General features: G+C 41.7%; 2 protein-coding genes and 9 non-coding genes across 11 annotated transcripts in view; 7 read left to right on the top strand and 4 right to left on the bottom strand.

The window, feature by feature from the left end:
- The window catches only part of LOC139435663 (tripartite motif-containing protein 29-like), a 24,570-nt gene extending 15,634 nt beyond the window's left edge, over positions 1-8,936 (top strand). The window contains exon 2 of the mRNA XM_071206410.1: positions 8,772-8,936. Coding sequence (XP_071062511.1) covers positions 8,772-8,936 — 165 coding nt within the window. The remainder of the gene's footprint in view (positions 1-8,771) is intronic.
- trnaq-uug (transfer RNA glutamine (anticodon UUG)) lies at positions 352-423 on the top strand. Its single transcript has one exon. It is a non-coding gene; the product is annotated as a tRNA-Gln (tRNA).
- trnae-cuc (transfer RNA glutamic acid (anticodon CUC)) lies at positions 981-1,052 on the top strand. Its single transcript has one exon. It is a non-coding gene; the product is annotated as a tRNA-Glu (tRNA).
- On the top strand, positions 1,147-1,218 carry trnaq-cug (transfer RNA glutamine (anticodon CUG)). The gene has a single exon. It is a non-coding gene; the product is annotated as a tRNA-Gln (tRNA).
- trnam-cau (transfer RNA methionine (anticodon CAU)) lies at positions 1,444-1,515 on the top strand. Its single transcript has one exon. It is a non-coding gene; the product is annotated as a tRNA-Met (tRNA).
- On the top strand, positions 2,081-2,152 carry trnaq-cug (transfer RNA glutamine (anticodon CUG)). The gene has a single exon. It is a non-coding gene; the product is annotated as a tRNA-Gln (tRNA).
- A 951-nt stretch (positions 8,937-9,887) lies between the features above and the next one.
- On the bottom strand, positions 9,888-9,959 carry trnam-cau (transfer RNA methionine (anticodon CAU)). The gene has a single exon. It is a non-coding gene; the product is annotated as a tRNA-Met (tRNA).
- Positions 9,960-10,644: 685 nt separating this feature from the next.
- On the bottom strand, positions 10,645-10,716 carry trnaq-uug (transfer RNA glutamine (anticodon UUG)). The gene has a single exon. It is a non-coding gene; the product is annotated as a tRNA-Gln (tRNA).
- A 569-nt stretch (positions 10,717-11,285) lies between these two features.
- trnam-cau (transfer RNA methionine (anticodon CAU)) lies at positions 11,286-11,357 on the bottom strand. The gene has a single exon. It is a non-coding gene; the product is annotated as a tRNA-Met (tRNA).
- A 227-nt stretch (positions 11,358-11,584) lies between these two features.
- On the bottom strand, positions 11,585-11,656 carry trnaq-cug (transfer RNA glutamine (anticodon CUG)). Its single transcript has one exon. It is a non-coding gene; the product is annotated as a tRNA-Gln (tRNA).
- A 5,846-nt stretch (positions 11,657-17,502) lies between these two features.
- Positions 17,503-19,158, top strand: LOC117462408 (tripartite motif-containing protein 16-like). Its single transcript, XM_034104630.1, has one exon. It carries the CDS (start codon positions 17,503-17,505, stop codon positions 19,156-19,158), a length of 1,656 nt encoding a protein of 551 aa, XP_033960521.1.
- Positions 19,159-27,818: the final 8,660 nt, after the last annotated feature.

Genomic DNA, 27,818 nt, shown 5'->3' with positions numbered 1-27,818 from the left:
GGAAGGTAATCATCAAACAACAGTTGTCTTGCAAAGCTTTAACATTCACTCGTCTACTGACCCTGGCCGGGGAACATGTCAAGATTTGAGAAGAGCCCTTTGAGTAACTTGAGGAGCCAAAACAACACATCTTGGGCCTCAGCCAGGTATAGGAGAGGTGTGGTCTGTTGAGCACAAAATTGCCTCTCTGCTCATTTCAAAGGATATTCTTTGTTTCAACCAACTATGACCTTGGCGCATACTGGTGCAGTTTGCAGTTGAAGGTGAAGTGGCAGAGAGATGAGTTAGTTTCGTGTGTGAGTCTCTGTGTAAAGATACAATTTCTTTGAATACAGTGTGGACATTTCATGTGGTTCCATGGTGTAATGGTTAGCACTCTGGACTTTGAATCCAGTGATCCGAGTTCAAATCTCGGTGGAACCTTTCTTTGAGTACGCTGAAAAAAGCCAGCTTCTACATCTCATGAGGATCTTGTAGCAGGATAGTGGTTGCAATATAGAAGATGGAGAGTGACTTGAGAATGAGTCTATCTAGTCAAGGGAATAATCTGAGTGGTGTTAGGACAACAACCTGGACCTTAAAACCTCTAAAACCAAGGAGTTGACTGCAGGAGAAAAAAGAAGGAATTCCACCATATGTGTGGAGAAATGGAAGGCATGGAGAAATTCAAGTTTCTTGAAGTCAATATGTCAAAACATTTTACAAGGATCTCCAACACATCACACCGGGTTAAAAAGGCCCAGCAAAGACTCTACTTCCCCGAGGAACTAAAACAAGCCAGGCTCCCAGAGAAACTTTGTGAAGAAACAAGGGGATGAGTGGTAACTTGCTCACTCTGAACTTTACCTCCACACTACATTACATTACTGTTAAGAGCTAGATATTGAACTCTATTGGAGCTGTTTGCACTACTCTCCAGCTGCCAGCTGTCATACATTCTATGCATTCCGTTTCAAAAGCTTCACATACAGATACAGCATTCCCTGGTGGTCTAGTGGCTAGGATTCGGCGCTCTCACCGCCGCGGCCCGGGTTCGATTCCCGGTCAGGGAACACTCTTTACTTACTGAATTTCACGGCCGTTTCATTCAAAACAACTCCCGCATAAAACGATAGATTGTGCAGACATTGTGCTGACATTCAGTGTGGTTCCATGGTGTAATGGTTAGCACTTTGGACTCTGAATCCAGCGATCCGAGTTCAAATCTCGGTGGAACCTTGCTTTGATTAGGTACATGCTTACTCAACAGACTATCGTCAGTGCCTCAGACACAATGAACGTAAAAGGAAAACCACCTGGAATTTTATTTTTTAAGGGCCTCTATTGCAAAAGGTAAAGAAGAACGATTGGATCTGGTATGCGCTGCCTTTGTCAAGGTTGAAAATTGAAACGGCCGACAATGAGTACAGTACATTTTTGCCAGCCTTGGAGTGCTAAACATCCAGCAGAGTGGCGCAGCGGAAGCGTGCTGGGCCCATAACCCAGAGGTCGATGGATCGAAACCATCCTCTGCTAATTGTAAATGCTTTGGATCAGCAGATTCTCTCTTTCCATTTTAACCCTGTTCACAAGGCCATATTTACATAGGACGATGCACCCGTAATCACAAGTGCTAAAGTGTAGCCGATGCAAACATTGCTGCAATTAACAACCTATAGTCCTCCAATCTTCCAACTGAGCTATGGAGGTGTGCATACAAGCTTAAATTGTTCAGCCTGTGTATTGATGCGGAAGGTAATCATCAAACAACAGTTGTCTTGCAAAGCTTTAACATTCACTCGTCTACTGACCCTGGCCGGGGAACATGTCAAGATTTGAGAAGAGCCCTTTGAGTAACTTGAGGAGCCAAAACAACACATCTTGGGCCGCAGCCAGGTATAGGAGAGGTGTGGTCTGTTGAGCACAAAATTGCCTCTCTGCTCATTTCAAAGGATATTGTTTGTTTCAACCAACTATGACCTTGGCGCATACTGGTGCAGTTTGCAGTTGAAGGTGAAGTGGCAGAGAGATGAGTTAGTTTCGTGTGTGAGTCTCTGTGTAAAGATACAATTTATTTGAATACAGTGTGGACATTTCATGTGGTTCCATGGTGTAATGGTCAGCACTCTGGACTCTGAATCCAGCGATCCGAGTTCAAATCTCGGTGGAACCTTTCTTTGAGTACGCTGAAAAAAGCCAGCTTCTACATCTCATGAGGATCTTGTAGCAGGATAGTGGTTGCAATATAGAAGATGGAGAGTGACTTGAGAATGAGTCTATCTAGTCAAGGGAATAATCTGAGTGGCGTTAGGACAACAACCTGGACCGCAAAACCTCTAAAACCAAGGAGTTGACTGCAGGAGAAAAAAGAAGGAATTCCACCATATGTGTGGAGAAATGGAAGGCATGGAGAAATTCAAGTTTCTTGAAGTCAATATGTCAAAACATTTTACAAGGATCTCCAACACATCACACCGGGTTAAAAAGGCCCAGCAAAGACTCTACTTCCCCGAGGAACTAAAACAAGCCAGGCTCCCAGAGAAACTTTGTGAAGAAACAAGGGGATGAGTGGTAACTTGCTCACTCTGAACTTCACCTCCACACTACATTACATTACTGTTAAGAGCTAGATATTGAACTCTATTGGAGCTGTTTGCACTATGCAGCATCTGATATTTAAGAAGTGTGTTACATTTGAAATGGCAGAAAGTCTTGTTGCAATTTCCAGATATTAAAAGAGGTCCCTTGAGTTCCTCTGGTAATTATCAAATAGTAGCAGTTAAGTGAATACTGTTCAAACAATACCTGTGTTTGTGTTTTATATTGATTTATCTGTTTTATCCTTTCATAAATGTGAGGACTAAGGAAATATTTGTATGTATTCATGCAAACTATGAAGAAGCTTAAAAGGGGGAAATGATTTGTGTAGAAAACTGTGAGCTGGATTTGGGGCCTGCTAACATGTGGTTTTTGAGGACAAAGGAAGAAGGGGGAAGGTGAGGAGTTGACTTACAGTCAACTCAGATCCCTGAGATAATAAAGCTAAGCCACTGTGATTGGGAAACTTAAGAAGTGAGGTGTTGGGGATATTTGGGCAGCCAATCACGGAGGTCTGGAAGGGAGGCGCAGATAACTCCTCTTGTAAGCGAGGTATTTAGACAGGAACCACTCTGTGTTCGGTCTCTTTCCTCTGGCTGGCTCACGTGAGTATCAGGTAAATGTGGGATCCCAAAGATAACTGTATTGAATTTGTACTGTATTGATTGTATTGCATTGTCATATTACCATTAAAGTAGATTATTGTTAAACGGTTAATTGTATGCTCTGGATTCCTTCCTGTAAGAATAACCAGCTTGTTTAGGGACGCGTGGAGATTTGAAAAAGCGGACCAGTTGTCCATTCAAATTTCTAACAAATGGTGATCCGACGTGCCAGATAAACAGAGCTGTGGAGGGATCCAGACGACCGGAATGGGTCGGGAACAAACACTTTTAGACATCTCAGACAATAAGCAGGGCCCTGCAACTACAAATAAGGTAAAAAACCAGATTGTCTGTAGGCGTTTCACAGTGTTTTTGAAGTTTAAATGGAATATACAATGCATATTTTACTATGTTAGGAAAGTTATATAAAACACGTGAACGTTGATCGCAAGGTAGACAGAAAGTCCTGCGTAACGAGAAGTAAAGCGGTTTGGCGTGGACCTCAGGTAGTTTATTCCTGAGTGGCGTGGAAACGGTGCAGTTCGTGGGTTGCGAGGTGAAATTCCTGCACGACGAAACCTGGAAACTCGATATTTCAGATCGGGTCACCGTTTAAAACTGGGGTTAGATAGCAGACTAAGGCCAAAAGCTAAGTGCCAGCGGTCTGCTATATGTTCAATTCCTGGGAGACAACGCAAACGTCACTGAAATTGTGACGGGACCGGCTCTCGTTTCCCTTGTCTGTAAAAATTAATTTGAAAAGCAAACGTGTGATAAAGGGCTCGCTAAAACCTGGGTTTTTAAGCCCCATGGTATGGTCACATTCCTTATGAGTGTTGAAGCACCGTTCAAGGTTTGGTCTGCCTGTTGAAATAAACATCACATTATCAAGCTGGACAAACTGTACGGGGAATAAATCTGTGTGATTTTTACCTAAAATACTTATGTGAGCGATTGACAATGCACTCAGAAGAGTGAAGCTCATTTATGGTCTGCTGCTGCCATCTAGTGGCTGAAAGGGGGTAACACCCTTAGAGTTTACTCATTAAATTGCTGGTCGGTATTGAAGAAGGGAACGAAGACAATAGCCCAGTATATTAATACAAGTGAACACATATTAATTAAGTCAGATAAATAAAAGCGAAGTCAATATGGAACATCAGAAGAGTAAAGACAATTCTGAAATTCCAGGGAGGTACCGGGAGCAATGGGAACAGATTAAGAGATTGATTTTAAGTGGAATCAAACAGGGAGCTAAAGAAAAGGCTTGTATACTTAAATAAATAAGAAACATTGCATAGTGAATTTCATACTATTCGACATTAACTGATCAATTTACTACACATAAAAAGATGAGAATTTGTTAAACATTAGATAACGAACTCACTGGGAGAAATATATATTGTAATGTTATTTAGGAGTTGTATTGGTCTGTTTCTTGATTGTTCTGTCTGTAGGTTGTCATTGTTGATTAGTAAAGACCTTGTTTTATGTTGGTAAATGTAATGGTACAAGAGCAAGCTATTCATCACAATTGTATTTTTAGGTTATGAATAAAACAAAAAGTAGTAGCCTAAGTGATAAGCAGAAGGGTTTTTGAACGCTTGTCAGTATATGACAGGGGTGCTTATGCCCGCTTCGGTTTTCAATGTGCGCCATCACGTTAAAACAGTGGATTGGTGGCATTTTCAGTTCATGGCTTGCTTCCACACGCCTTCCCCCTCCTTGTCTCTTTCACGACTTTAGTTAATGCATTAGAACGATTGTTAACTTGCCGTGTTTCTAGAAATCAAACTCACTGTTCCGGAACGGCCTTTCAAAATAAAAGCCAAAGGCCGCTGTTCGCCAGAGATGCCTTCACAATAAAACAGTAATTAGCTTAACAATATATTTAACTTATATTACGTCCTTAAATATTGATTTTAATTCATTACAGATCTAACCTGCTTGTAACACAACTTAGATAAACAATTTCAAAAAGAATAGAATAAGCAAGTGGTTAAAGGGGGTTTCCTGTCTGGCTAATTTGATTTAGAACTGAAGTAAGGAAGAATAGTGTTTTATGAGAACTGTCATTCCTCATGGTTTCTAAAGATAAAAAAGAGATTTTACAATGTGGTTTTACTACTTTTAATGGAGTAAAGAATCTGGGTAGACTACTGCCATTGATTTGTTTTAACATTCACATGTTTCAGCATTCCTGACCATATAGACACTCAGCCGTTTTATTTTGTAACCCGTTGGGAGAGAGATTTAAATTGAGTTTTTCTCAGTAGCTGAATGGCTGTGATTACAGCAGCATTGGATAGTTCTGCACCACCTTTTGGGTTCTCTGAATCAGTGTGTTGGTGAAGAGTTGCTCACTGCGAACAGAAGAAGTGTGCAAAGAACGCATCTCTGAGGAGATATTGACATTATACTTGTGCCTCGTTGTCAAGGCAACAGTGGTGTGAAGAGGTACTGCGGTTTTGGGGGATTTCTGCTGTACAGAGGACAATGTGTGTCTGCCAAGTGATTCCTTCCCTCATCCCAATCCCAGGGAGAGTTTCCGTGGAGCCCACTGACCAGGGCCGGTCCTAGCTTTTTTGGGGACTCTGCCACTGACTACAGCTGCAGAGGACAACGCATCACTGACTGTTCACATTGTGACAAGATCTTGAGACAGGCTGGTCTCAGACGGTTCAGACTCTGAGGAAATGATGCGATGATTTGACAGCATAACTGTGCAAGAGTTTTCCAGAGGGTGGTGTACAACAATAAAATTAGTGTTTGAGAGGGGAGGCTGATTGTTTAAACGATGGTCTGGAATGCTGAAAAGATTAAAGTTTAATATTCTTGGTTAGCAAACAAGACATCTGATTATTATGTCACACATAATAGTCTTGTTATAGAAACTAGCTATGGGTAAAACGTGTGGTTGTTATACCATTGTTATCATGAACAAAACATAAATAAGGACATAGTATCTGCTTGAAGATGAATGGATTACATATCCTAGAGGGGATTAGTTATTGTGAATACTCCACAAGGTATCTACTAATGTATTGTAAAGAACTTGAATTGACTTGATAAATAAGTGAAGATAAGAAGATGTATTGACCATAAATTAGTCAATTGGTAAATAAAAAATAGCGGAAAAGAGGAGAACTATTAAAGTGAAGTAGAAAATCATTCTAAAACACACTGATAGGAAAGGGGGGGGGGGCATGAAGGAAGTATGCACTGGACTTTTTATTCGTGTGTGAATTTGGTAGTGTTTTAATTTGTTACAGTAGGGAGTATTTGTTGCATGTTTGGACACCCAGAGTTCCACGCACTGTTAAAGAAGGTAACATTGTTCTTTAAGTGCACCAGAATTGAAGATAAATTGATAGAATGAGTTATGGAATACATAGCAGACCTTTACAGATCCTAGTAATGTTTTGACACAAGATAGTGATGTACACAAGTTTCTGAAATAGATCTATTAGTCATTTTAATACTAATTAGGTGTAAATGAATTGCAGTAATAGTAGTAGTACAATAAGGAAGTGACATTTGTTGGCTAACACTTTTCAGGGAATTTGGGAAACCGCTGTTCCAATGAAAAGTTAGAGATATCTTGAACATTATAGTTGTAATTGTGAATTAATAAATGATGGCGCTCCATATATACAGATTTTTATAGACGGAGGATGCTGGCCTGTGCTGGAAGATCGGAGTCTCTGCAGAGCACGACACATGGCCAAAAAGACTGAGACCAACTGACCTTTAACCCTGACCGACAGGGTAACTTGGGAAGGCACTGTCAATGTCTGACTCTGAGGTGTACCTGACCAAACCTGACTTTACAACCTGACAGTGTGAGTGTGAGTGAGTGTATGTCTGCACCTGATCAGTGCAACTACATGATTTAAAACGATGACTAATCAAGCATGTTTTGGACTAACACATTCTTTTTGTGTGATAATAATGTGTGAAATGAGAGGTTTCCTAACATTGCACAAAAGGGGAAACCGTATCTAATCTGCTTGATGATATTTCACTCCCACAGGAGGTGGCTGTTTGCAGAATGTGAAGCTCAAACTAACACATGAAGATTCTGTTTCTTTTAGGACTGAAAGATGGAGAGAAACACTTACTGGAGTGTTTACTGGGGAAATGATGGATGTACATTTGGGAGAAATGTTTGGTATTGTCTTATAATCCATTATGACCTGAAGGTTTTCTTCCCATACAGGATTTTGTTTACACATGAGATAATGTGTAAAAAAGGGGGAGTGTAAACTTCACAATGTACATTTTTCATTTAGGGACTGAAAGGAACCGGCTACTCCAACTCCATTGTTTAATCTGACCATTGATTGACAGTTTTAGAATTGACCTGCTCCATATTTGGGGATAACACACTGTTTGATGAATGTTGACATGTCTCTAATATTGATTGAGTTATAGCAGGTAACACAGATAAAGAATCAGTGGCCAAGGGGCTGCTGGGAGAGATGTAAGTCCAGAATGGAATACTGAAGAAGCTGACCTGTGAGTAATGTTTCAACAGACAACATCATGTAACTAGCCTGGTAAAGAAGTAAAAGCCATAGACTTTATTGTTTAGGTCATTATGGGGATATACATTTCATCTACATTTATAATAGAAAGACATTTGATGACAGTTTGTTGGAATTCTGTATTCATTTTTTCAGTAGGATAATATCTAAGCACTGACGGGTAGAAGCAGTATCACCAGGAAGCCATTCACTTTGTTAGTATTGTGATTTTGGTTGTTTTTGAATCGATAACATTAGTGTGTTTCTTTACCAGAAACATTAGCAGTTCAAATCATATTTAGATTTTTAATGAGATCTCAAGGATTTCATTTAAAAATAAACACAGATGCTTGTCAGAAATTCAGAGCTATTGAAATATGTTATTTAGTTTACCTAAAGATGTTGGGGTTCTTATTTAGTTGGCACAGTCCAAGTATTAAGATTCTGAAGCTGCACAATTAATTTAGAAAACCTGTGCACAGACGTCTGTTGTTTTAAGACACCCCACCAACAGGCTCCAAGTGGCCACACACTGGTGGGTCAAACAGCCGAGGGCCCCAGAGCCCGGAGCGTAGGCTTGAGGGATTTGTATCAGATTTCTCCACACAGGTTGTTGACGCCAAAAGAGGGACCCGAGACGTAGGAGGCTGACTGTCAACCCCAGGCTCTCTGGCCCCGACCGAGTGACCCAGAGGACATCCCATGCCGTCCGCCTACAAGGAAAGGGGGACAACTGGTACCACTGGAGCCAGTGTGCGGCGGGGAAAACACCTGCGAGGACCCTAGAAGAAATCAGGGGACTCCACTCTCCGCTGAAACAGGAGTGTGTGTTAAGTACAACAAGACGGTGTATGGAGCCAGCCAGGCCTGCCAAGCTATGGGCAGCCTCTACCATGACAGCTGCTTCACCTGCAGCGCCTGTAGTCGAAGGCTGAGAGGGAAGGCGTTCTACTATGACGCAGGAAGGGTTTTCTGTGAAGAGGACTTTCTGTACTCTGAGTTCCAGCAGTCTGCAGACAAGTGCAACGCATGTGGACATCTGATCATGGACATGATCCTGCAGGCCCTGGGGAAGTCTTACTGCCCCGGTTGCTTCCGCTGCATCATCCGCAACGAGAGCCTGGACGGAGTGCCCTTCACTGTGGACACTGAGAATAAAATCTACTGTCTGAAAGACTACCACAGGGTCCTGGCGCCTAAATGCATCCTGCCCTCAGAGATGGTCTGATGAAACCATTCGAGTTGTATCCGGAGAGGACAAGTATGGAGACTCAGCAGACAAGGATGCAGTTTTTTGACATTTTTTGGTCTCCCTCTCATTCTGCCATAAGAAATTGCTATGAAGGGCTGTTTCCAAATGTTTAAAGGGCTCTAAATATAATGTTGAGCGATGAACACAGTGGAGAGGAGCGACAATAGTTATGTTTCAAGTGCCTTGTGTAAGTTGCACTCTTTTTTAAGAGTGCAAAAGGGGGAATTGTAAGGAAATATTTGTATGTATTCATGTTAGTAAACTATGAATAAGCTTAAAAGGGGAAAATTATTTGTGTAGAAAACTGTGAGCTGGTTTTGGGCCTGTTAACATGTGGTTTTTTGAGGACAAAGGAAGAAGGGGGGAAGGTGAGGAGTTAACATACGGTCAACTCAGATCCCTGTGATAATGAAGCTGAGCCACTGTGATTGGGAAACTTAAGATGTGAGGTGTTGATGATATTTGGGCAGCCAATCACGGAGGTCTGGAAGGGAGGCGCAGATAACTCCTCCTCTTGTAAGCGAGGTATTTAGACAGGAACCACGCTATGTGCTCCCTCTCTTTCCTCTGGCTGGCTCACGTGAGTATCAGGTAAATGTGGGATCCCAAAGATAACTGTATTGAATTTGTACTGTATTTGATTGTATTGCATTGTCTTATTACCATTAAAGTAGATTATTGTTATCGGTTAATTGTATGCTCTGGATTCCTTCCTGTAATATAACCAGCTTGTTTAGGGACGCGCGGAGATTTGAAAAAGCGGACTAGTTGTCCATTCATATCTCTAACAGTTGTTAATTGCAGAAATGTTTGCATCGGCTACACTTTAGCACTTGTGATTACGGATGCATCGTCCTATGTAAATATGGCCTTGTGAACAGGGTTAAAATGGAAAGAGAGAATCTGCTGATCCAAAGCATTTACAATTAGCAGAGGATGGTTTCGATCCATCGACCTCTGGGTTATGGGCCCAGCACGCTTCCGCTGCGCCACTCTGCTGGATGTTTAGCACTCCAAGGCTGGCAAAAATGTACTGTACTCATTGTCGGCCGTTTCAATTTTCAAACTTGACAAAGGCAGCGCATTCCAGATCCAATCATTCTTCTTTACCTTTTGCAATAGAGGCCCTTAAAAAATAAAATTCCAGGTGGTTGAAACTGAATGCATGGAATGTATGACAGCTGGAAGCTGGAGAGTAGTGCAAACAGCTCCAATAGAGTTCAATATCTAGCTCTTAACAGTAATGTAATGTAGTGTGGAGGTAAAGTTCAGAGTGAGCAAGTTACCACTCATCCCCTTGTTTCTTCACAAAGTTTCTCTGGGAGCCTGGCTTGTTTTAGTTCCTCGGGGAAGTAGAGTCTTTGCTGGGCCTTTTTAACCCGGTGTGATGTGTTGGAGATCCTTGTAAAATGTTTTGACATATTGACTTCAAGAAACTTGAATTTCTCCATGCCTTCCATTTCTCCACACATATGGTGGAATTCCTTCTTTTTTCTCCTGCAGTCAACTCCTTGGTTTTAGAGGTTTTGCGGTCCAGGTTGTTGTCCTAACGCCACTCAGATTATTCCCTTGACTAGATAGACTCATTCTCAAGTCACTCTCCATCTTCTATATTGCAACCACTATCCTGCTACAAGATCCTCATGAGATGTAGAAGCTGGCTTTTTTCAGCGTACTCAAAGAAAGGTTCCACCGAGATTTGAACTCGGATCACTGGATTCAAAGTCCAGAGTGCTAACCATTACACCATGGAACCACATGAAATGTCCACACTGTATTCAAAGAAATTGTATCTTTACACAGAGACTCACACACGAAACTAACTCATCTCTCTGCCACTTCACCTTCAACTGCAAACTGCACCAGTATGCGCCAAGGTCATAGTTGGTTGAAACAAACAGAACAATATCCTTTGAAATGAGCAGAGAGGCAATTATGTGCTCAACAGACCACACCTCTCCTATACCTGGCTGCGGCCCAAGATGTGTTGTTTTGGCTCCTCGAGTTACTCAAAGGGCTCTTCCCAAATCTTGACATGTTCCCCGGCCAGGGTCAGTAGACGAGTGAATGTTGAAGCTTTGCAAGACAACTGTTGTTTGATGATTACCTTCCGCATCAATACACAGGCTGAACAATTTAGCTTGTATGCACACCTCCATAGCTCAGTTGGAAGATTGGAGGACTGTAGGTTGTTAATTTCAGCAACGTTTGCATCAGCTACACTTTAGCACTTGTGATTACGGGTGCATCGTCCTATGTAAATATGGCCTTGTGAACAGGGTTAAAATGGAAAGAGAGAATCTGCTGATCCAAAGCATTTACAATTAGCAGAGGATGGTTTCGATCCATCGACCTCTGGGTTATGGGCCCAGCACGCTTCCGCTGCGCCACTCTGCTGGATGTTTAGCACTCCAAGGCTGGCAAAAATGTACTGTACTCATTGTCGGCCATTTCAATTTTCAACCTTGACAAAGGCAGCGCATACCAGATCCAATCGTTCTTCTTTACCTTTTTTGCAATAGAGGCCCTTAAAAAATAAAATTCCAGGTGGTTTTCCTTTTATGTTCATTGTGTCTGAGGCACTGACGATAGTCTGTTGAGTAAGCATGTACCTAATCAAAGCAAGATTCCACCGAGATTTGAACTCGGATCGCTGGATTCAGAGTCCAAAGTGCTAACCATTACACCATGGAACCACACGGAATGTCAGCACAATGTCTGCACAATCTATCGTTGTATGTGGGAGTTGTTTTGAATTAAACGGCCGTGAAATTCAGTAAGTAAAGAGTGTTCCCTGACCGGGAATCTAACCCGGGCCGCGGCGGTGAGAGCGCCGAATCCTAGCCACTAGACCACAAGGGAATGCTGTATCTGTATGTGAAGCTTTTGAAACGGAATGCATGGAATGTATGACAGCTGGCAGCTGGAGAGTAGTGCAAACAGCTCCAATAGAGTTCAATATCTAGCTCTTAACAGTAATGTAATGTAGTGTGGAGGTAAAGTTCAGAGTGAGCAAGTTACCACTCATCCCCTTGTTTCTTCACCATGGGTAGAAACATGTTTTTTTCTGCTGTAAAGTTGGGCATTTTAACATGGGGGTCTATGGAAATTGCTCCTTTCTGCAGCCAGTCCCTAGCGACCCATGTATGAACTGCAGTGTGTGGCACTTCCGTATTGGCGTCCCGGCTGTTCCCCAGAGTTTGCCGCTTGGGTAGTACCCATAGAGTCCAGTAGAGGGCGGAGCCTGTGAGAGATATTACGGCCTGTCTACACTACAGGCATCGAAAAATGCTTTCAACGCTTCGCCCATTCACTTGAATGGGGTGACGTAGAAGATTTTGAATCTGCGCCGAACTGCATTGTGGGGAGCGGAGCATGGCTTTGCGAGCATCGTGAGCATCAAAAGTTGAGCAATGTTCAACTTTTGATGCTCCCGATGCTTTCGAAGCTGGCATCAGCCAATCAAATCCCGTTTATGCAAATCCCGCCAGTACAAGCGCTAGCCAATCAAACCTCGTGCAAGCTGGGAGAGCCAGACCGCAGTTCATTTCCTCATATTCCAAACGAGAAATTACGGTAGCAAATCACCCGGTTCTTTCCGACCAGAACTATTTACCGGGATACAAACCGGAGGAACCAGGCATGGAGGGAGGTGGCAGAGACAGTGGGTGAAACTGGTAGGTTTTCGCCTGTTTGGGGAGTTTATATCCAGTTTACTTTGTTTTAACATTGCTATTGCTTTGCATGTCGGGGGCGGGAGATTCATGTGATTGGTTGTTGGTCGCGTTGCTCGCAAAAAATCGCCAATCTTCAGACACGCCTAGCTTAAAAAAAATGTATGCCTGTAGTGTAGACGGGCCGTAACTGCAGATTAAATCCTGCAGTTGAGCTACAAACAGCTAACGTTTCTGCCTCGTGTGTTTGTCATATACAGGTGGGTTTTAAGTCCTTCAAATGACACCTTAGTTTCCCAGTATAAGGGGTATAAGTGTTGTGAGTGTGTTTTGATTGAGTGTGATATGTTATAATCGTTGTTTTTTTGCATTTATGTATACTTATGTGCAATGGGACGCTAGCGGTTAGTGGCTAGCGGAGCTAAAGTGAAGGTGAAACAGTACTATGTAAACACGTGTTGCTTGGTGTATGATGTAAATGACTGTGAGAGGTATATTGTGTTTATGCATATCGGTTATATAGGCTATGTTTCTTTGAAGTGTGTATGTATTGTATTGGAATTTGAGTGTGAGGATAACAGTGAGTTCTGAGTGTGATGATTTTATTGTACATTTCTGTTTTATTTTGACCATGATGTCATCATTATTATCTAAATGCTGTTGCCTCATTATTATCTAAATGTTTTTGCCTCATAGAAATGAGCATAGATAAATGCTTTTGTTGTGGATTGTTTCCAAATAAGCAGATTAAATCCTGCAGTTGAGCTACAAACGGGCGGACTGGCCATCGGGACGTTCAGGACGAATCCCGATGGGCCGGTACTGAAGTCGGCCGGTTGGACGATGTGGATCGGTCGGATAAGTCACTAGCACCCCCCCACGTTGACAATTTACTAGCGGTATTTACTAGCGGTATTTACTTGCGGTACCGAGGTGGGCCGGCGGTACCGAAGCTGGCCGGTCGAGAGTCCCGGGCTGATTTGTAGTCCCAGTCCGCCCCTGGCTACAAACAGCTTTCGTTTCTGCCTTGTGTGTTTATCATATAAAGAGGTAGAGTCTGCTGCTGGCCCAGGTACCCATAGGCCTGATGCCAGTAACAAATGCATAAATTAAATTTTGAAGAAGGAAATAACACACATTAAAAGAAAAGCTAACAGGTTGAGTTTGTAATAAATTGTGTTTCTATTTTCAAGATGTGAGATGAGTGCCACATTTACATGTCCGTAAAAAATAAAATGTTGGGGTTTTTCTTGTTAATAAAAAAGCTGAGAGGACAAAATTGAAAGTCTGAGTCTTCTGTTTTTTTTATTTGAAAAATATCTAAAACATTTCGTCAGGTTGGTGTAAATATCTCTTCATTTGCATGTGTTTTGGCCAGGGTGGGATTTTCACGGCGGCCATGGCGGCCATGACGGCCATGGCCGTCGTAGCCCCTCGGTCTGGCTGTTATGCCCCACAAATAATTGTACGTCCTACGGCCACCATGGCCTTTGGGACCCTCACACTGTTAAAAGTTGCTTTAAAAGCGTCAGAACAGTGGTTTCTGAACTGCATTATGCTGCGTTCACAACGGACGCGATGCGAATATTCTCATCGCTCTAACCGCTGGAGTTTCACCGCGGCTGTCAGCTGTGTTTACTCCTGTCATTCAAACGGGACGCGCTGGAGAGGGGGCTGGGCTTATATCCATGTAAATACTGTGGTGGAAACCAACTACGACCAAATTAACCTATGTTACCGTGATTTTATTGGAATACACGTTTCAAAATGATGCCGAAGTAACTACATACTGATAACGGTTAGTAAAAACCACGCTTTAATGCTTTGACAAGTGTGCAGACAAGACGGCATGCAAAAACCTTTTTAAAATGCGTGTTTTGTGAATGGAGATTGGATCGATCAGGCTAAACTAACGTTGTAGCTGCTCCGTCCACACTCACAACAACGTCCTAAAGACAGAATTAAATCAGCGACTGTATTCGTCATGACAGAGACAGTCTGTGCACTGTTAAATATGAAATATGCATCAAAAAGTGTGGCGACAGTCAGTCTGAGACAGAGACTAACGTTAGAGGATGAATTCGCATTGTCTGCTGATGAACTAGATTACATTTGAATGTACTTACTTGATATCTCCAGTCCGGGCTCTGAGCGAGGAAGAAAGATGGCAGCCAACTCGGATTTCAAATTCATTTCAGTTTTGGGACACTGCGTGTGACGTCATATTGTGGGTGCATGCGTGTTACATACAATGCCGAGGCTGACTCATGTTATCAATTTAATGCAACGGATTATTCTGAGTTTACAAATATTTTTCAAGTTGAGGTTTTTGTAACTCGTCTTAATGAGTTGTAATGGGCAGTGGGTTCACTCAGCATGATAACATTTGCCCATCTGACTAAAAACCAATATCCTTTTTAACAGTGTGGTTTGTACTTGTTTAACTTTTGTCTAGTTTCTGAACAGATATGAGAAGCTGTGAGCAGTTGATTAAAGAGACACACACACACACACACACACACACACACACACTTTTGCATTTCAAAGTATTGCTTGTTCATACAGTTGGATGTTGGAGCTTCACTGTGCACTGCTGAATGATGTGCAGAGTTTGACCATTGAAGGCTGTTTCTTCTGCTCTGAAATGGAATATATTTGTTACATATTAATAGAATTTTTTATTTCATTTCGGATTTGTGAATGGGAGAAGTAGTAGATGGAAAACATACCAAACACTAATGATTCAAAGTAAAGTATTTCATTTTATATACGGTAATACTAAGGAGGCATAGGCCTATATGATAATACGATTATTGATATTAAAAAAGTGATTTGTGTTTTGTCATTAGAAAGTGAAGTTATTTATTTGTAAGCTCCAAATCCTCATTTTTTCTTCAATGGCCTTTGTGCCCTGGCATGTGGCCTTTGCGCGCTGAAAACATGTGTGACACCAAATGCCAAATGGCCTTGCCCCTAAAATGACGAAAATCCAAGCCTGGTTTTGGCACATTGCTGTTAATATGTTTCATTGTTTTTGAAGCTGCAGCACGTTACTCCTAATGTAAGTGTTTGGGCCGTTGTAGCGCGATTGCACTTAGCGGCCACCGTAGTTTGTACATCTGAAACTTAGTCATCGAGTTTAAAGTAATAAAAGGTAAAATAAATATCTTCTTGTTCTTCAGAGAGTGATAAAAACTGCTTCAACACTTTTTAGACCGTAAAACCGGGATGACATTGAAACCAGAGCTGAAAAAGAAAAAGCATCACGTTAGCAGGTTTAGCGGAGAAACAGAAGAGTTAAAGAAGCTCCTGCTGATCACTGCTATGCTGGAGCTGAAGATGTGTCCTGTCTGGTGTGTTTGGCCTCTTATTGTGACAAACACCTCCAGCCTCATTATGACGCAGCTACATTTAAAAAAACACAAGCTGGTGGAGCCCTCCAAGAAGCTGTAGTGCTGAGATAGATTTGGGTATCATCAGCATAGCAGTGGAAGTTGAGTCCGTGATGGTAGATGATCTGGCTGAGGGGGAGCATGTCAATGGTGAACAGGAGGGGGCCAAGCACAGAGCCTTGAGGGACACCATGATTGACTGGGGCTGGGGGGGAATTCAAGCCATTGATGGTAACAAACTGTTCCCTGTTGTGGAGGTAGGATGCGAACCAGGAGAGGGCGGTGCCAGTGACACCTAGTGACACCCAGACTCAACTTCCCTGATGGCTCCCACAGGATTGTTGACATCCTCGTGGATTCATCCTCTTATTATAGACACATGCATTTCGAAACATTTGGTCTACCTATGCTGTGAAATATATTATCTCTTCGATTTACACACAGCATCTATTGCACGTCCGTCCGGCCGTCCGTCCGTCTGTCCGTCCGTCCGTCCTGGGAGAGGGATCCCTCCTCTGTTGCTCTCCCTGAGGTTTCTCCAATTTTTCCCTTAAACTGTGGGTTTTCTCTGGAAGTTTTTCCTTGTACGATGTGAGGGTCTAAGGACAGAGCGTGTCGTATTGTCATACTGATATTCTGTACACACTGTGAAGACCACTGAGACAAATGTAACATTTGTGATATTGGGCTATATAAATAAACATTGATTGATTGATTGATTGATTGATTGATTGATTGATTGATTGATTGATTGATTGATTGATTGATTGACCTAGGAGGGCAGATAGGCGGTTGAGGAGGATGGTGTGGGAGATAGTGTCAAAACGCTGCAGCAATGAGGAGATCGTTGATGATCTTGATGAGGGTGGTCTCCGTGCTGTGATGAAGTCTGAAGCCGGATTGGAGGGGCTCATAGAGCTCATAGCTGGACATGTGCAGATGGAGTTGGCCGGCGACTACTCTTTCCAGAGTCTAGAGTCTGTAGTTGCAATAAGGAATTTCCCCCCAAATGTCAACAAGTTTTAAATAAAGAGGCAAGCACATGGTAATAAACTAAACAACACACACTGTTTTTGATTTTTTTTTTTAGGAAAGTACATTAACTTTACTTGGAGATCCTAAGAAAATTGAGGATATTTCATAGCTTTATGTCTAAATACTCTTACTGCAGCTTCTTAATGACAGATAACACACCCTGCCTCTCACACAAAGATGTGTTGAATGCAGTTAAACCTGTTCGCCTTGCTTCCTGCTCCCAAACACACTGAGCTACACCCTATCAAGGTATTTCAATGTTCCCGCCCCTTCAAAGGTTGGCAAAAAGCAACATGTTAAATGAGAAAGCTGTTTCCTCATTCCTCATTGAGCGAGCAAAAGCAGGAGGAGAGGAGGTTGTCTGTCAGAGATTGTTTCTGTTCAGAGAAAGTGGATATTTTACCTTCTGTCTGCAGTCCGTAACTATCACTGAGAGGTGAGATGGCGCAGGGAGGAGTTCAGCTGGACCGGGAAACCTTCTCTTGTTCCATCTGTCTGGATCTACTGAAGGATCCGGTCACTATTCCCTGTGGACACAGCTACTGCATGGACTGTATCAAACGCCACTGGGATGGAGAGGATAGGAAGAAAGTCCACAGCTGCCCTCAGTGTAGAAAGAGCTTCACGCCGAGGCCTGTCCTGCTGAAAAGCACCATGTTAGCAGATTTAGTAGACGAGCTGAAGAAGACAGGACTCCAAGCTGCTCCTGCAGATCACTGCTATGCTGGAGCTGAAGATGTGGCCTGTGATGTCTGCACTGGGAGAAAACTGAGAGCCTGTAAGTCCTGCCTGCAGTGTTTGGCCTCTTATTGTGAGACACACCTCCAGCCTCACTTTGACGCAGCTACGTTTAAGAAACACAAGCTGGTGGAGCCCTCCAAGAAGCTCCAGGAGAACATCTGCTCTCGTCACGGCGAGGTGATGAAGCTGTTCTGCCGCACTGATCAGCAGAGTATCTGTTATCTCTGCTCTGTGGACGAACACAAAGGCCACGACACGGTGTCAGCTGCAGCAGAGAGGAGGCAGAGAGAGCTGGAGGGGAGTCGACTAAACATCCAGCAGAGAATCCAGGACAGAGAGAAGGAGGTGAAGCGGCTTCAGCAGGAGGTGGAGGCCGTCAATCGCTCTGCTGGTAAAGCAGTGGAGGACAGTGAGAAGACGTTCACTGAGCTGAACCGTCTCATGCAGAAGAGAAGCTCTGATGTGAAGCAGCAGGTCAGATCCCAGCAGGAGAGAGAAGTGAGTCGAGTCAGAGAGCTCCAGAAGAAGCTGGAGCAGGAGATCTCTGAGCTGAAGAGGAGAGACGCTGAGCTGCAGCTGCTGTCTCACACAGAGGACCACAACCAGTTTCTGCTCAGCTACCCCTCACTGCCAGCCCTCAGTGAAGCTAGACACTCCTCCAGCACCAACATCCGTCCTCTGAGCTACTTTGAGGACGTGACGGCGGCCCTGTCAGCAGTCAGAGACAAACTACAGGACGTCCTGAGAGAGGAATGGACAAACGTCTCACCGACTGAAGTGGATGTTTTACGGCCAGCAGCAGAGCCCACCACCAGAGCTGGGTTCTTAGAATATTCACAGGGAATCACACTGGATCCAAACACAGCACACACACAGCTGTTATTATCTGAGGGGAGCAGAAAAGCAACATACATGGAACAACAACAGTCTTATTCTAGTCACCCAGACAGGTTCATTGTATGGCCTCAGGTCCTGAGTAGAGAGAGTCTGACTGGACGTTGTTACTGGGAGGTGAAGTGGAGAGGGAGAAGAGTTTGTGTAGCAGTCGCATACAAGAATATCAGCAGAGCAGGTGGGGGGAAAGAATGTAGATTTGGATTCAATGACAAATCTTGGGCGTTAGAGTGTAACCAAAGCAGTTATACATTTCTTTATAACAGTACCATCACTCCCGTTTCAGGTCCTCAGTCCTCCAGCGTAGGCGTGTACTTGGATCACAGAGCAGGTATTCTGTCCTTCTACAGCGTCTCTGAAACCATGACTCTCCTCCACAGAGTCCAGACCACGTTCACTCAGCCGCTACATGTTGGAGTTCGTTTTATGGTTATGGAGACACAGCTGAGTTGTGTAAACTGAAATAGCCTGAAGTCATTTGAGGAAATGTCTACTTAAACTCATTGTGTGTCCATCTTACGGCTGTCCCGAATACCATTTTACGGGCTCCGGATATTCGGTAGTAATCAGCAGTGAATATTCTGATATTCGGTGCGCACGGGGGGAAACTTCATTTTTCAGAAGGTTCGGTTTGCGTTCACACAGGCTAAATTCAAACGGACTATAAACTTTAAACACAAGTCATGTGCACGGAAATGCGGTTCAACAAACATATGATTATACAATCAGACAACATGTGATAAAAAACATAACCCATATGAGAGACGTTCTGCAGTAAGGAGGGGCGTTTCACCGACGGCAGGTGGCTCTGACTTTTATGTATAGTTGACAGAGCATTTTTACTTTACACGACACTGTTCAGCATTTCATTCTGCTTCACTCTTTCACTAAAGACTTTGAAGACATCCGCGTTCTTGTGACGCGTAAATACTACGCTTCCTATGTTTTGGTGCGGATTGCGTTCACACCAGCAATGAACCGCTCCAGAGTTCACTAGCAAGCGGTCCACGACCACTTTTAAGCGGACCAGAGTCCGGTTGTTTAGTTCACTTAAGAGGTCTCGGACTGTGTTCACACCGACCCAAACGAACCGCACCAAGCGGGTAAACGCACCAGTGTTAGATTCAACGTAAATTCGATCTAAGTCTATAACGTCTTCTTTTTTTATTTAAACCAATATCCGAATAACGAAATTGAAAACCGAATAGTAGGCCAACGACCAAAAATGTGGATATTCGGGTACAGCCCTAGTCCATCATTGTTGCTGAGAGCTGAGTGTTCATGTCTTCACTGCACAGAGATCAGCTGTCAATCAAACATTATGGGATGTGCTTTAACATCTTCTCGTGAGTTGTTCTGTAGATGTTGGAGTTTCTTTAGGCGGCGCTCCTTCCTGTGTCTGTTTACCCATGTTAACCTCAACTGATATTTCTCTGCATGGAAATGTAAACTTTGCTCTAAATATAATAATAATAATAATAATAATAATAATAATAATAATAATCCTTATATTTTTATTATAGCGCTTTATCAAAGACTCTCAAAGCGCTTTACAAATACACATTACACATACAGATCATACATGTAATGGTCATCTACTGTGGACAATACCCACAGAAGCAAATTCGGGTGAAGTGTCTTGCCCAAGGACACAACGGCCTGACGCAGTAAATATGTGTTGAATATCGATATTGTTTTATTTGTATATTGTTGTTTCTATTGTAAAGCATGAGAGAGAGAGAAAGCACAATAGCTTCTTTCATTGGAGATATTTTATTCTAAAGGTCTTTTATTTTTGTCTAAGTCTCAATGTGTTGAATGCACAAATGAAAGTTTGAAGAAGGAAATATCACACATTAAAAGAAAACAGGTTGAGTTTGCAATAAATGGTGTTTCTATTTTAATTTTCAAGATGTGAGATGAGTGTCACATTTACATGTCTGTAAAAATTAAAGTGTTGGAGTTTTTCATGTTAATAAAAGAGCTTCTTCTTCTTTCGTATAACGTTATATGTCCAACTCGGTGTCGTGTAGCCATGCCCGCATCTCTGGTCCTAGGTCGAAGAGGCTGGCTTCCGAGGGTGGTCTATATAAGGGGCAGATGGTGATTATATGGACAGCGGTCTGCTCAGGGTCACCGCACTCGCATGCCGCACTGTCCGCCAAGCCCCACGTCTTCATCGTGGTTTTAAAGCGACCGACCCCAGTTCGTAGACGGTTTAGAGTGGTCCACTGCCGGCGCGGTAGGTCGTCTCCTCCAATGGTGCCATCTCCTGGGTCCCAGATGTAACGGTGGATTCGGGAGGGCCCGGCTGACACCCACTCCTTCTTCCAAGCTGCTGCCAACCATGCATCTCTGGAGATGTCCTCAGAGGTGGAGTTGAGCATCTCTTGAGCTGCTATGTTGTAGGGGTGGCGGGACTTGAGTCTGTTTGGAGGTGCTGGAGTTATTGTGGTGTGGTGCAGGATGTGCCAGTCATACTTTTGTGCCTTCCTGGCCAGGGCGAGGGTGGCAGCCTCCCGTCGGAGGCCGGCCGGTGCTATTAATAAAAGAGCTAAGAGGACAGAAGTGAACATCTCAGTATTTTCTTTTTTTACTTAAACAAATATATTTTTCTGAAACAAGATATTTGCATTTTTTATTTATTCATAGGATTAAGAAAATAATAATAACTTCAGATTTTATTTTATTTTCTGAAAAACCTGTGAAAATATTTTAGTAAACCCTGCACATGTTTCGTCAGGTTGGTGTAGATTTCCCTTCATTTGCATGTGTTTTGGCACATAGCTGTTAATATGTTAACAAACAGTCTGAGGATTTGCTCTTCCTAATTTGGCAGTTTCAACTATGTTGTATTCAGCCGGGATTGTGTGTTTAACTTCTTCCATTTCTTACTCTGCTCCTTCTATGTGAAGTGCTCATAGCCATACCGAGATTCTCCAGTTTGACTCGTATAAATGATAACCAGCGTTGTAGTAGAGTTTAGGGTTCGTTAAGCCAGATAAAACAACCATTTGTAAAGCTCTTGTAAAGCTTGAGAGAGAGAAAGCACCAGAGCTTCTTTCAAGTCTTAATGTGTTGAATGCATGAATTACATTTTGAAGATAATAACACACATTAAAAGAAAAGTCATAAAAAGAAAAACAGTTTGTAAAAGTAGTCCTCTGTACTACTTTGAGGACGTGACAGCAGCCGTGTCAGATCTCAGGGATAAACTACAGGATGTCCTGAAGGACAAATGGACAAACTGGTCATTGTTCACTGGTTTCTCCCCTTTTTCATCAATAACATCTTGTTGTTCATGCGTTTATTTGCTTGTTTGTGCCATTTAATTTGAATGAAAGTTCTTGACCAGTGGCCTGTACTACGAATCAGGATTTGGGGTTTACTTCTGGTTTATGTCTTACTGATTTAGATTGTCAGGGGAACTCATGCTGAACACAGAAGCTGCTCTGGAGCAATACACAAATATATTCAAACTCAGATCTACTCGTGCCTTGGATGGGGAAGTGACATTATAAATGTGTTTATTTGTGCACTCACACAGTCTGAGGATTTGCTCTTCCTAATTTGGCAGTTTCAACTATGTTGCATTCAGCCTGGATTGTGTGTTTAACTTCTTCCATTTCTAACTCTGCCCTTAATGCGTGCGTGCGTGCATGTGCGTGTGTGTGTGTGTGTGTGTGTGTGTGTGTGTGTGTGTGTGTGTGTGTGTGTGTGTGTGCGTGCGTGTGCGTGCGTGCGTGCGTGCGTGCGTGTGTGTGTGTGTGTGTGCTGCCAGCCAGTCTCGGGGAAAGTGGAGATTTTGTTGTCGTCGAGGTTCAGGGGTCACTGTCGGTTACGAAACAGGCAGGCTGGGTTTTGTTTTTCCCTCCGGCTCTCTTTTCTCTTCTTCCCCTTTCTTCACTCCAGGTAATCAACAGCTGATCAGTGCCTGCTTGTCACCTCAGACTGACTGCTGATTGGATCCCCTCACCCTTAGCAGTAATAAAGGAAGCAATCCAAGAAGCCTTTTATCTCTCTGACCTGCTACTGACTCCAAAGCATCTCTGATTTTGTTAGATTTGGTGATTCTTCTGTGAATCCTTCATTACAGTTTATGTTTATTGTTAAATGTGTGTGTGGTGGGAGGTTGGGGATATGGGATAGTTTGGTTTAGCCTCTACATTTCAGAGGTAAAACTTTGTTAAACACACTAGGTTATTAGATTGTTGCCACCCCCGTCTCCTTCTCATACACACTTTAAGAATAGAATAGAAAAACAACTATTATAGTTTGGCTTTTCAGCCCACACAAAATACACTATTTATAATGTTCTCTGTCGTCCAAAACATGAGCTATTTGACTCTTAAACATATATAATATAATGCTTCAGAATTCAGCATTTCTCATTATTCACATAAAAGAAAGACAAACAGTCATTTTTACAAAAACTGATTTAGTAAAGCTGTTTGTTTTAACCCTGAGGGAAGATCTGCATTTATAAAAATGAAGTTATTTTTGCTGGAGCTCACAATCCAATGCATTATTTATTTACAGTAAATTACTAGCTTGTAACTTTCAAAATGACCAAATCGTATTTAACAATATATTCACTTACGCTCTTCCACTATTCAATATATCTTCTAAGTTCCTGATATATAGGTTACATGTGCACATTTGTATTTAAACTACCAACCATATAAATACTTTTGATTGTATTTAATTAGATTTTATCTTTTAGTGAACATTTTACTTATTTCTTATTTTTCTATACATATTTGTTTTCTATTTTCTTAATTGTTTACTTTATTTCTAGTTCCTCCTGTATCCCCTTCTATGCTAAACAGAGACAATCTAGCATGTAAATATCAAGCAGTTACTTTAACCTCTGGCATATTTATGTTGTGTGTTGTGGTGACCACCATTTAACCACTGGGACATCATTCAAACTTGGAACTACAGTTGCGGTTATTGTTCCCACACGGACATGTGATGGGTTACCTATACATAGTGTGTGCCCTCTTAGCTCTCTCTCTTGTCGACCCGGGCTGCGACCCGACAACATGTCCTTTGCCGCTTGTGAATAAATTACTATTCTTGCACCTTCCTTGCACTGCCTCTGACTCCATATCTCTCGGCACTACAGGGTACTATTACCTCAGAAGATGGATTAAAGAAACTGTTTCTCTGCTGTGTGAAACATAACATTAGTGAGGTTGGCTGGACTCTTGTATCAGTCCATGTTAGAGTAAAGATGTCTGCAGATGACACACACATACACACACACACACACACACACACACACACACACACACACACACACAAAGGCTGCAAAAGTTGAGCAATGTTCAACTTTTGAAGCTTCTGAAGCTTTCGGTGGAAGCGTCAGCCAATCAAATCATATGCCAGTACAAGCTCGAGCCAATCAAACCGCTGCTTGTGTGTCAGGGGCGGGAGATTCATGTGATTGGTTGTTGGTCGAGTTTCAGACACGCCCAGCTCCAGGCTTTTTTTGAAGCTGTAGTGTGGAGCCGTTACACATGAAATCATCTTTTTTCTTTGATAACAGACGCTGTTTCCTGAAGATTTCTAAAAAAGTCTGTTCTCTGTGTAAATGTGTGCCTTTTTAAGTTTGTTAAATGCCTTTTGTATTGCTGTGTTCATTCTTGACTTGATTCCACTCCACTAGAATACACAGCTTTTAGAATTAGATTAAGAATCCGAAATGTCTGTACTTATTCCCGCATCTGGGAAAAGTACAGCATTACAGCAATAATTACTTAATAGATAAAAGGGAAACAATAAAAGAGTAAGCTAGCCTATTACATGTTGCAACAAGCTAAAAATAAAGACACATCGGTAAACATTGATGGTTAAAAACAAGTAGTTGCATTTTAAAAGTACAATTTCTAAATAAACATACAAAGGTGTTGAGATATCATATAAAGTATGAATTACGGTTTATTATTATTATTGCTTTTTATTTGTATTATTGCACAATATAGTATAACAGAGTGTATATTGTACATTGCAGGCTTGTTGCACAACATATTTCATATTTTAAGACAAAATAACCAAATAAACTTGCACCGTTTGTTGTAACAAGGATTCCTTCATCGTCTGCCTTCTATGACAAATACCTCTAGCTATAGGGACATTAGGACATTATGTGTCCTCAGTGTGTGAAGCCCCACTGTTAATTGTTTACATGTTTCAAAGGCATGTTGACAGGCCACTGATCTTTCGCAGCTATTCTCTGGAACAATAATCCAATAAATGCCGGGGTACAGGGCAGATCCTATAGTCTGTGATCTGCTGCTGAGCTACGCCAGGGGACATGTTACGATGACATGAAGCTAAATACTGGACTTCCTCTGGGAATATTTGTCACATATCTCAAATTGGTTTACTCACGGGTCGATGTCCTACTGTTGCAACTAAATCACAGACAAAAGGGCTGAAAGGCTGGTCAAATCATCTCTTGTTTAAACAGCACATACTGTAATTCTTCTGGAATATGAGGGGAGAAAAATATCACACGATAATTAAATGTAAAACTTCCTGTTCTCTTTGGTATTAATAGAAACCAAGCATGCCAAACCAAGCTGTAGAGCATTAGTGAACTACAGCATTGCAAGTATGAAGCATTTAATATGTGATTTAACATGACGTTGAACATAGCTGAAGACAAAAATGTACCCTTTTTTTTGTAACCCCTGGCCCCGCATTTAAAACCAGCGCTATGACCTCTAAGCTAACATCAGGGGGTATGAACATGCAAAACATATCTATTAACAATTTTAACAAGGATAGATACATAAAAAACAGTGTTTTAAACTATTAATGTAATGAAAAACGAACAGAAAAAAGTATATTGAAATATTGGCATATTGTGGCACTGTTGGCTTTCCATACACAGTACTCAATCACTAACATAAATGAAATGACAATTATTCAGCACTTTCGTATTGCTCTAGCTTCAAACTGCATTCAACCAATCAAATTAATAGTAAAACAAGTTGGTTCTCATACTTATTCTGAAACGTAGACTCAGTTGCTGCTCATGTTTCAATTAACTTTCAGTGACCTACCGTTAACATTGTCAAACTGTTATGTAAGCTACATTCAAATATGTTATTCTGAGGCATAAAATAAGGCATGACAAGCAGGGAGTAATATTTGGTCTAGCAGAAATTGCAAAAGGTTGCATTAAATAGATTGTTGTCGTTTTATTATGGACATCATTTTGTCATTTTAAGTATTACGTTGGAGTTAGCAGAACCACTGACGCAGAATGGCATGTTGGTTGTATATCTGGTGGTAAACTGTAAGCACAGCAGCATTTATGAACGACAGCATTGTTAGTATGAAGCAGCAGATTATAAGGGATTTAACATGAAAATGACTTTGAGCATGGGCCAAAGTCAAAAGATGCATCTTTTACGCAATGCTGTTGGCCTCGTGTTTCACCCTGTAACCCTAACTTACATAGAAGGCCAGCTGAAATCTGGCTGGGTGTGTCAAGCCTTTGTTCTTTTACTTGGGTAACATTTTGAACGCAGGACTTTTATTTGTAACAGAATATTCCTACACTCTTGTACTTTTACAGAAAACATTATTACAACAGCAGAAGTATAATGCAGATAAAGTGAGGAGGATAGACTTACATAATATCAAATAACAAAGTATGTGTAATTTCATGAGGAAAATCACAATAAGTCAAAAGTACAGGATGGTAAAAATAAAGTAGCAGTATATTTTTAAAAGAGTGATCATATATATTAAAGACCTAGCTGGTTCTGTTTGCAGATTGTAAATACATTGAACAAATAAATAAAGTGTCAATTTCACGGGTATATTGCATATGCCTCTCTAAAAGTTAGATTTTACTGTAAGTACAAGATCTGAGCACTTCTTCCTCCTCTGCGTCAGAACTAAGATACCTTTGCAGACTAAAGGAACTTGGTACATATAGACGTCCACTATTCCCAAAGTGTAACACTGCTAGACAGAATAATAGCCGCCCACTGCAGCTGTAACTGCTCACCTGACTTTAATCAAACCTGGCAGATGTCTCTGTCTTCCATACTCAGAGATTTAAATGCGCAGCTTCTCAGTGCTACTGTGTGTGGCAGCAGTGTGACGCAGGCTTCTTTACGAGTGAACAAAGGTAAGCTGGAGACAAATGTTTGAATATGAAATCAGCTCAGGAGCCTCTGCTGCTCTCCTACTTGTTTCTAGTATGTGTTATCAAACAAGGACCATGCATAGAAATACATTGGTCTCAAAAGGGATGATTTAATGCCAGATTTAGCTATAAGCTCATTTCCATCCGGGCTCCTGCTCTCTTCCTCCACAGAAAACCTGCATCTGTTCTAGCTGTAATCAAATCAGTGCATGGTGTGCAGAGTGGTTTCCATATAAAAATCATTTTTATTATTCCCATGCATGTGGCGGCAAAGGGGAAAATATATAGAAAATATGCCTTCATGCATGTTTTTTTGCTAAATTGTGGATGATGGTGTAAAACCTAATCAAGTCAGTTTAATCTATATTGCCAAATATCGCAAATTAGCCTGGGCTTTACAATATGATTACCATTGACATCCTTTTTCTTTGACCCATGATTCAAAGGATAAACTGCCCCATTAAACCCTTAGACATGAAACAAATAAGGATATATATGCAATAGGTGTCGTGTGTGCAGATTAACCAACAACCTACAATTACAGTTACTTAAATATAAATTATATACATTTTTGACAGGTAAAATGTACATATAATTAACAGTAAAATCATTTTTTTAAATAATCTCATGTCGTACAGCAAGCAAACTTTCTCAATGCAATCTCCTTATAAATAAGTGATTTTAAGGAGTTAGACTACTTTTGTACTTTGAATATATTGTGATGCCAATGGTTTGAATGCAGGACTTTGAGTTGTTGCTGTTGTTGCATGTGTAATTTCATTCGAATTCATCAAAGCAGGTTAACAACTGAAATGTGAAAACTGAAACACAAGAGGACGCCGGCACCCTGCTAACCAGGGATGAGCTTCATGTCTCTCACTGATGATCATGATTTGAGTTGTGTGTGATTTCTTTTAATTCAGTCCTGAAACAAATGAGACACATTTGAATA

The sequence above is a fragment of the Pseudochaenichthys georgianus genome, chromosome 17 (genome assembly GCF_902827115.2).
Source record: "Pseudochaenichthys georgianus chromosome 17, fPseGeo1.2, whole genome shotgun sequence".
NCBI classification, from domain to species: domain Eukaryota; kingdom Metazoa; phylum Chordata; class Actinopteri; order Perciformes; family Channichthyidae; genus Pseudochaenichthys; species Pseudochaenichthys georgianus.
Note: the sequence above shows the minus strand (reverse complement) of the source record. Positions and strands in the feature narration are given on the sequence as shown.

Excerpts from the sequence above, each read along its gene's own strand:
- LOC117462408 (XM_034104630.1), top strand. The coding sequence starts at position 17,503 with ATGGCGCAGGGAGGAGTTCAGCTGGACCGGGAAACCTTCTCTTGTTCC.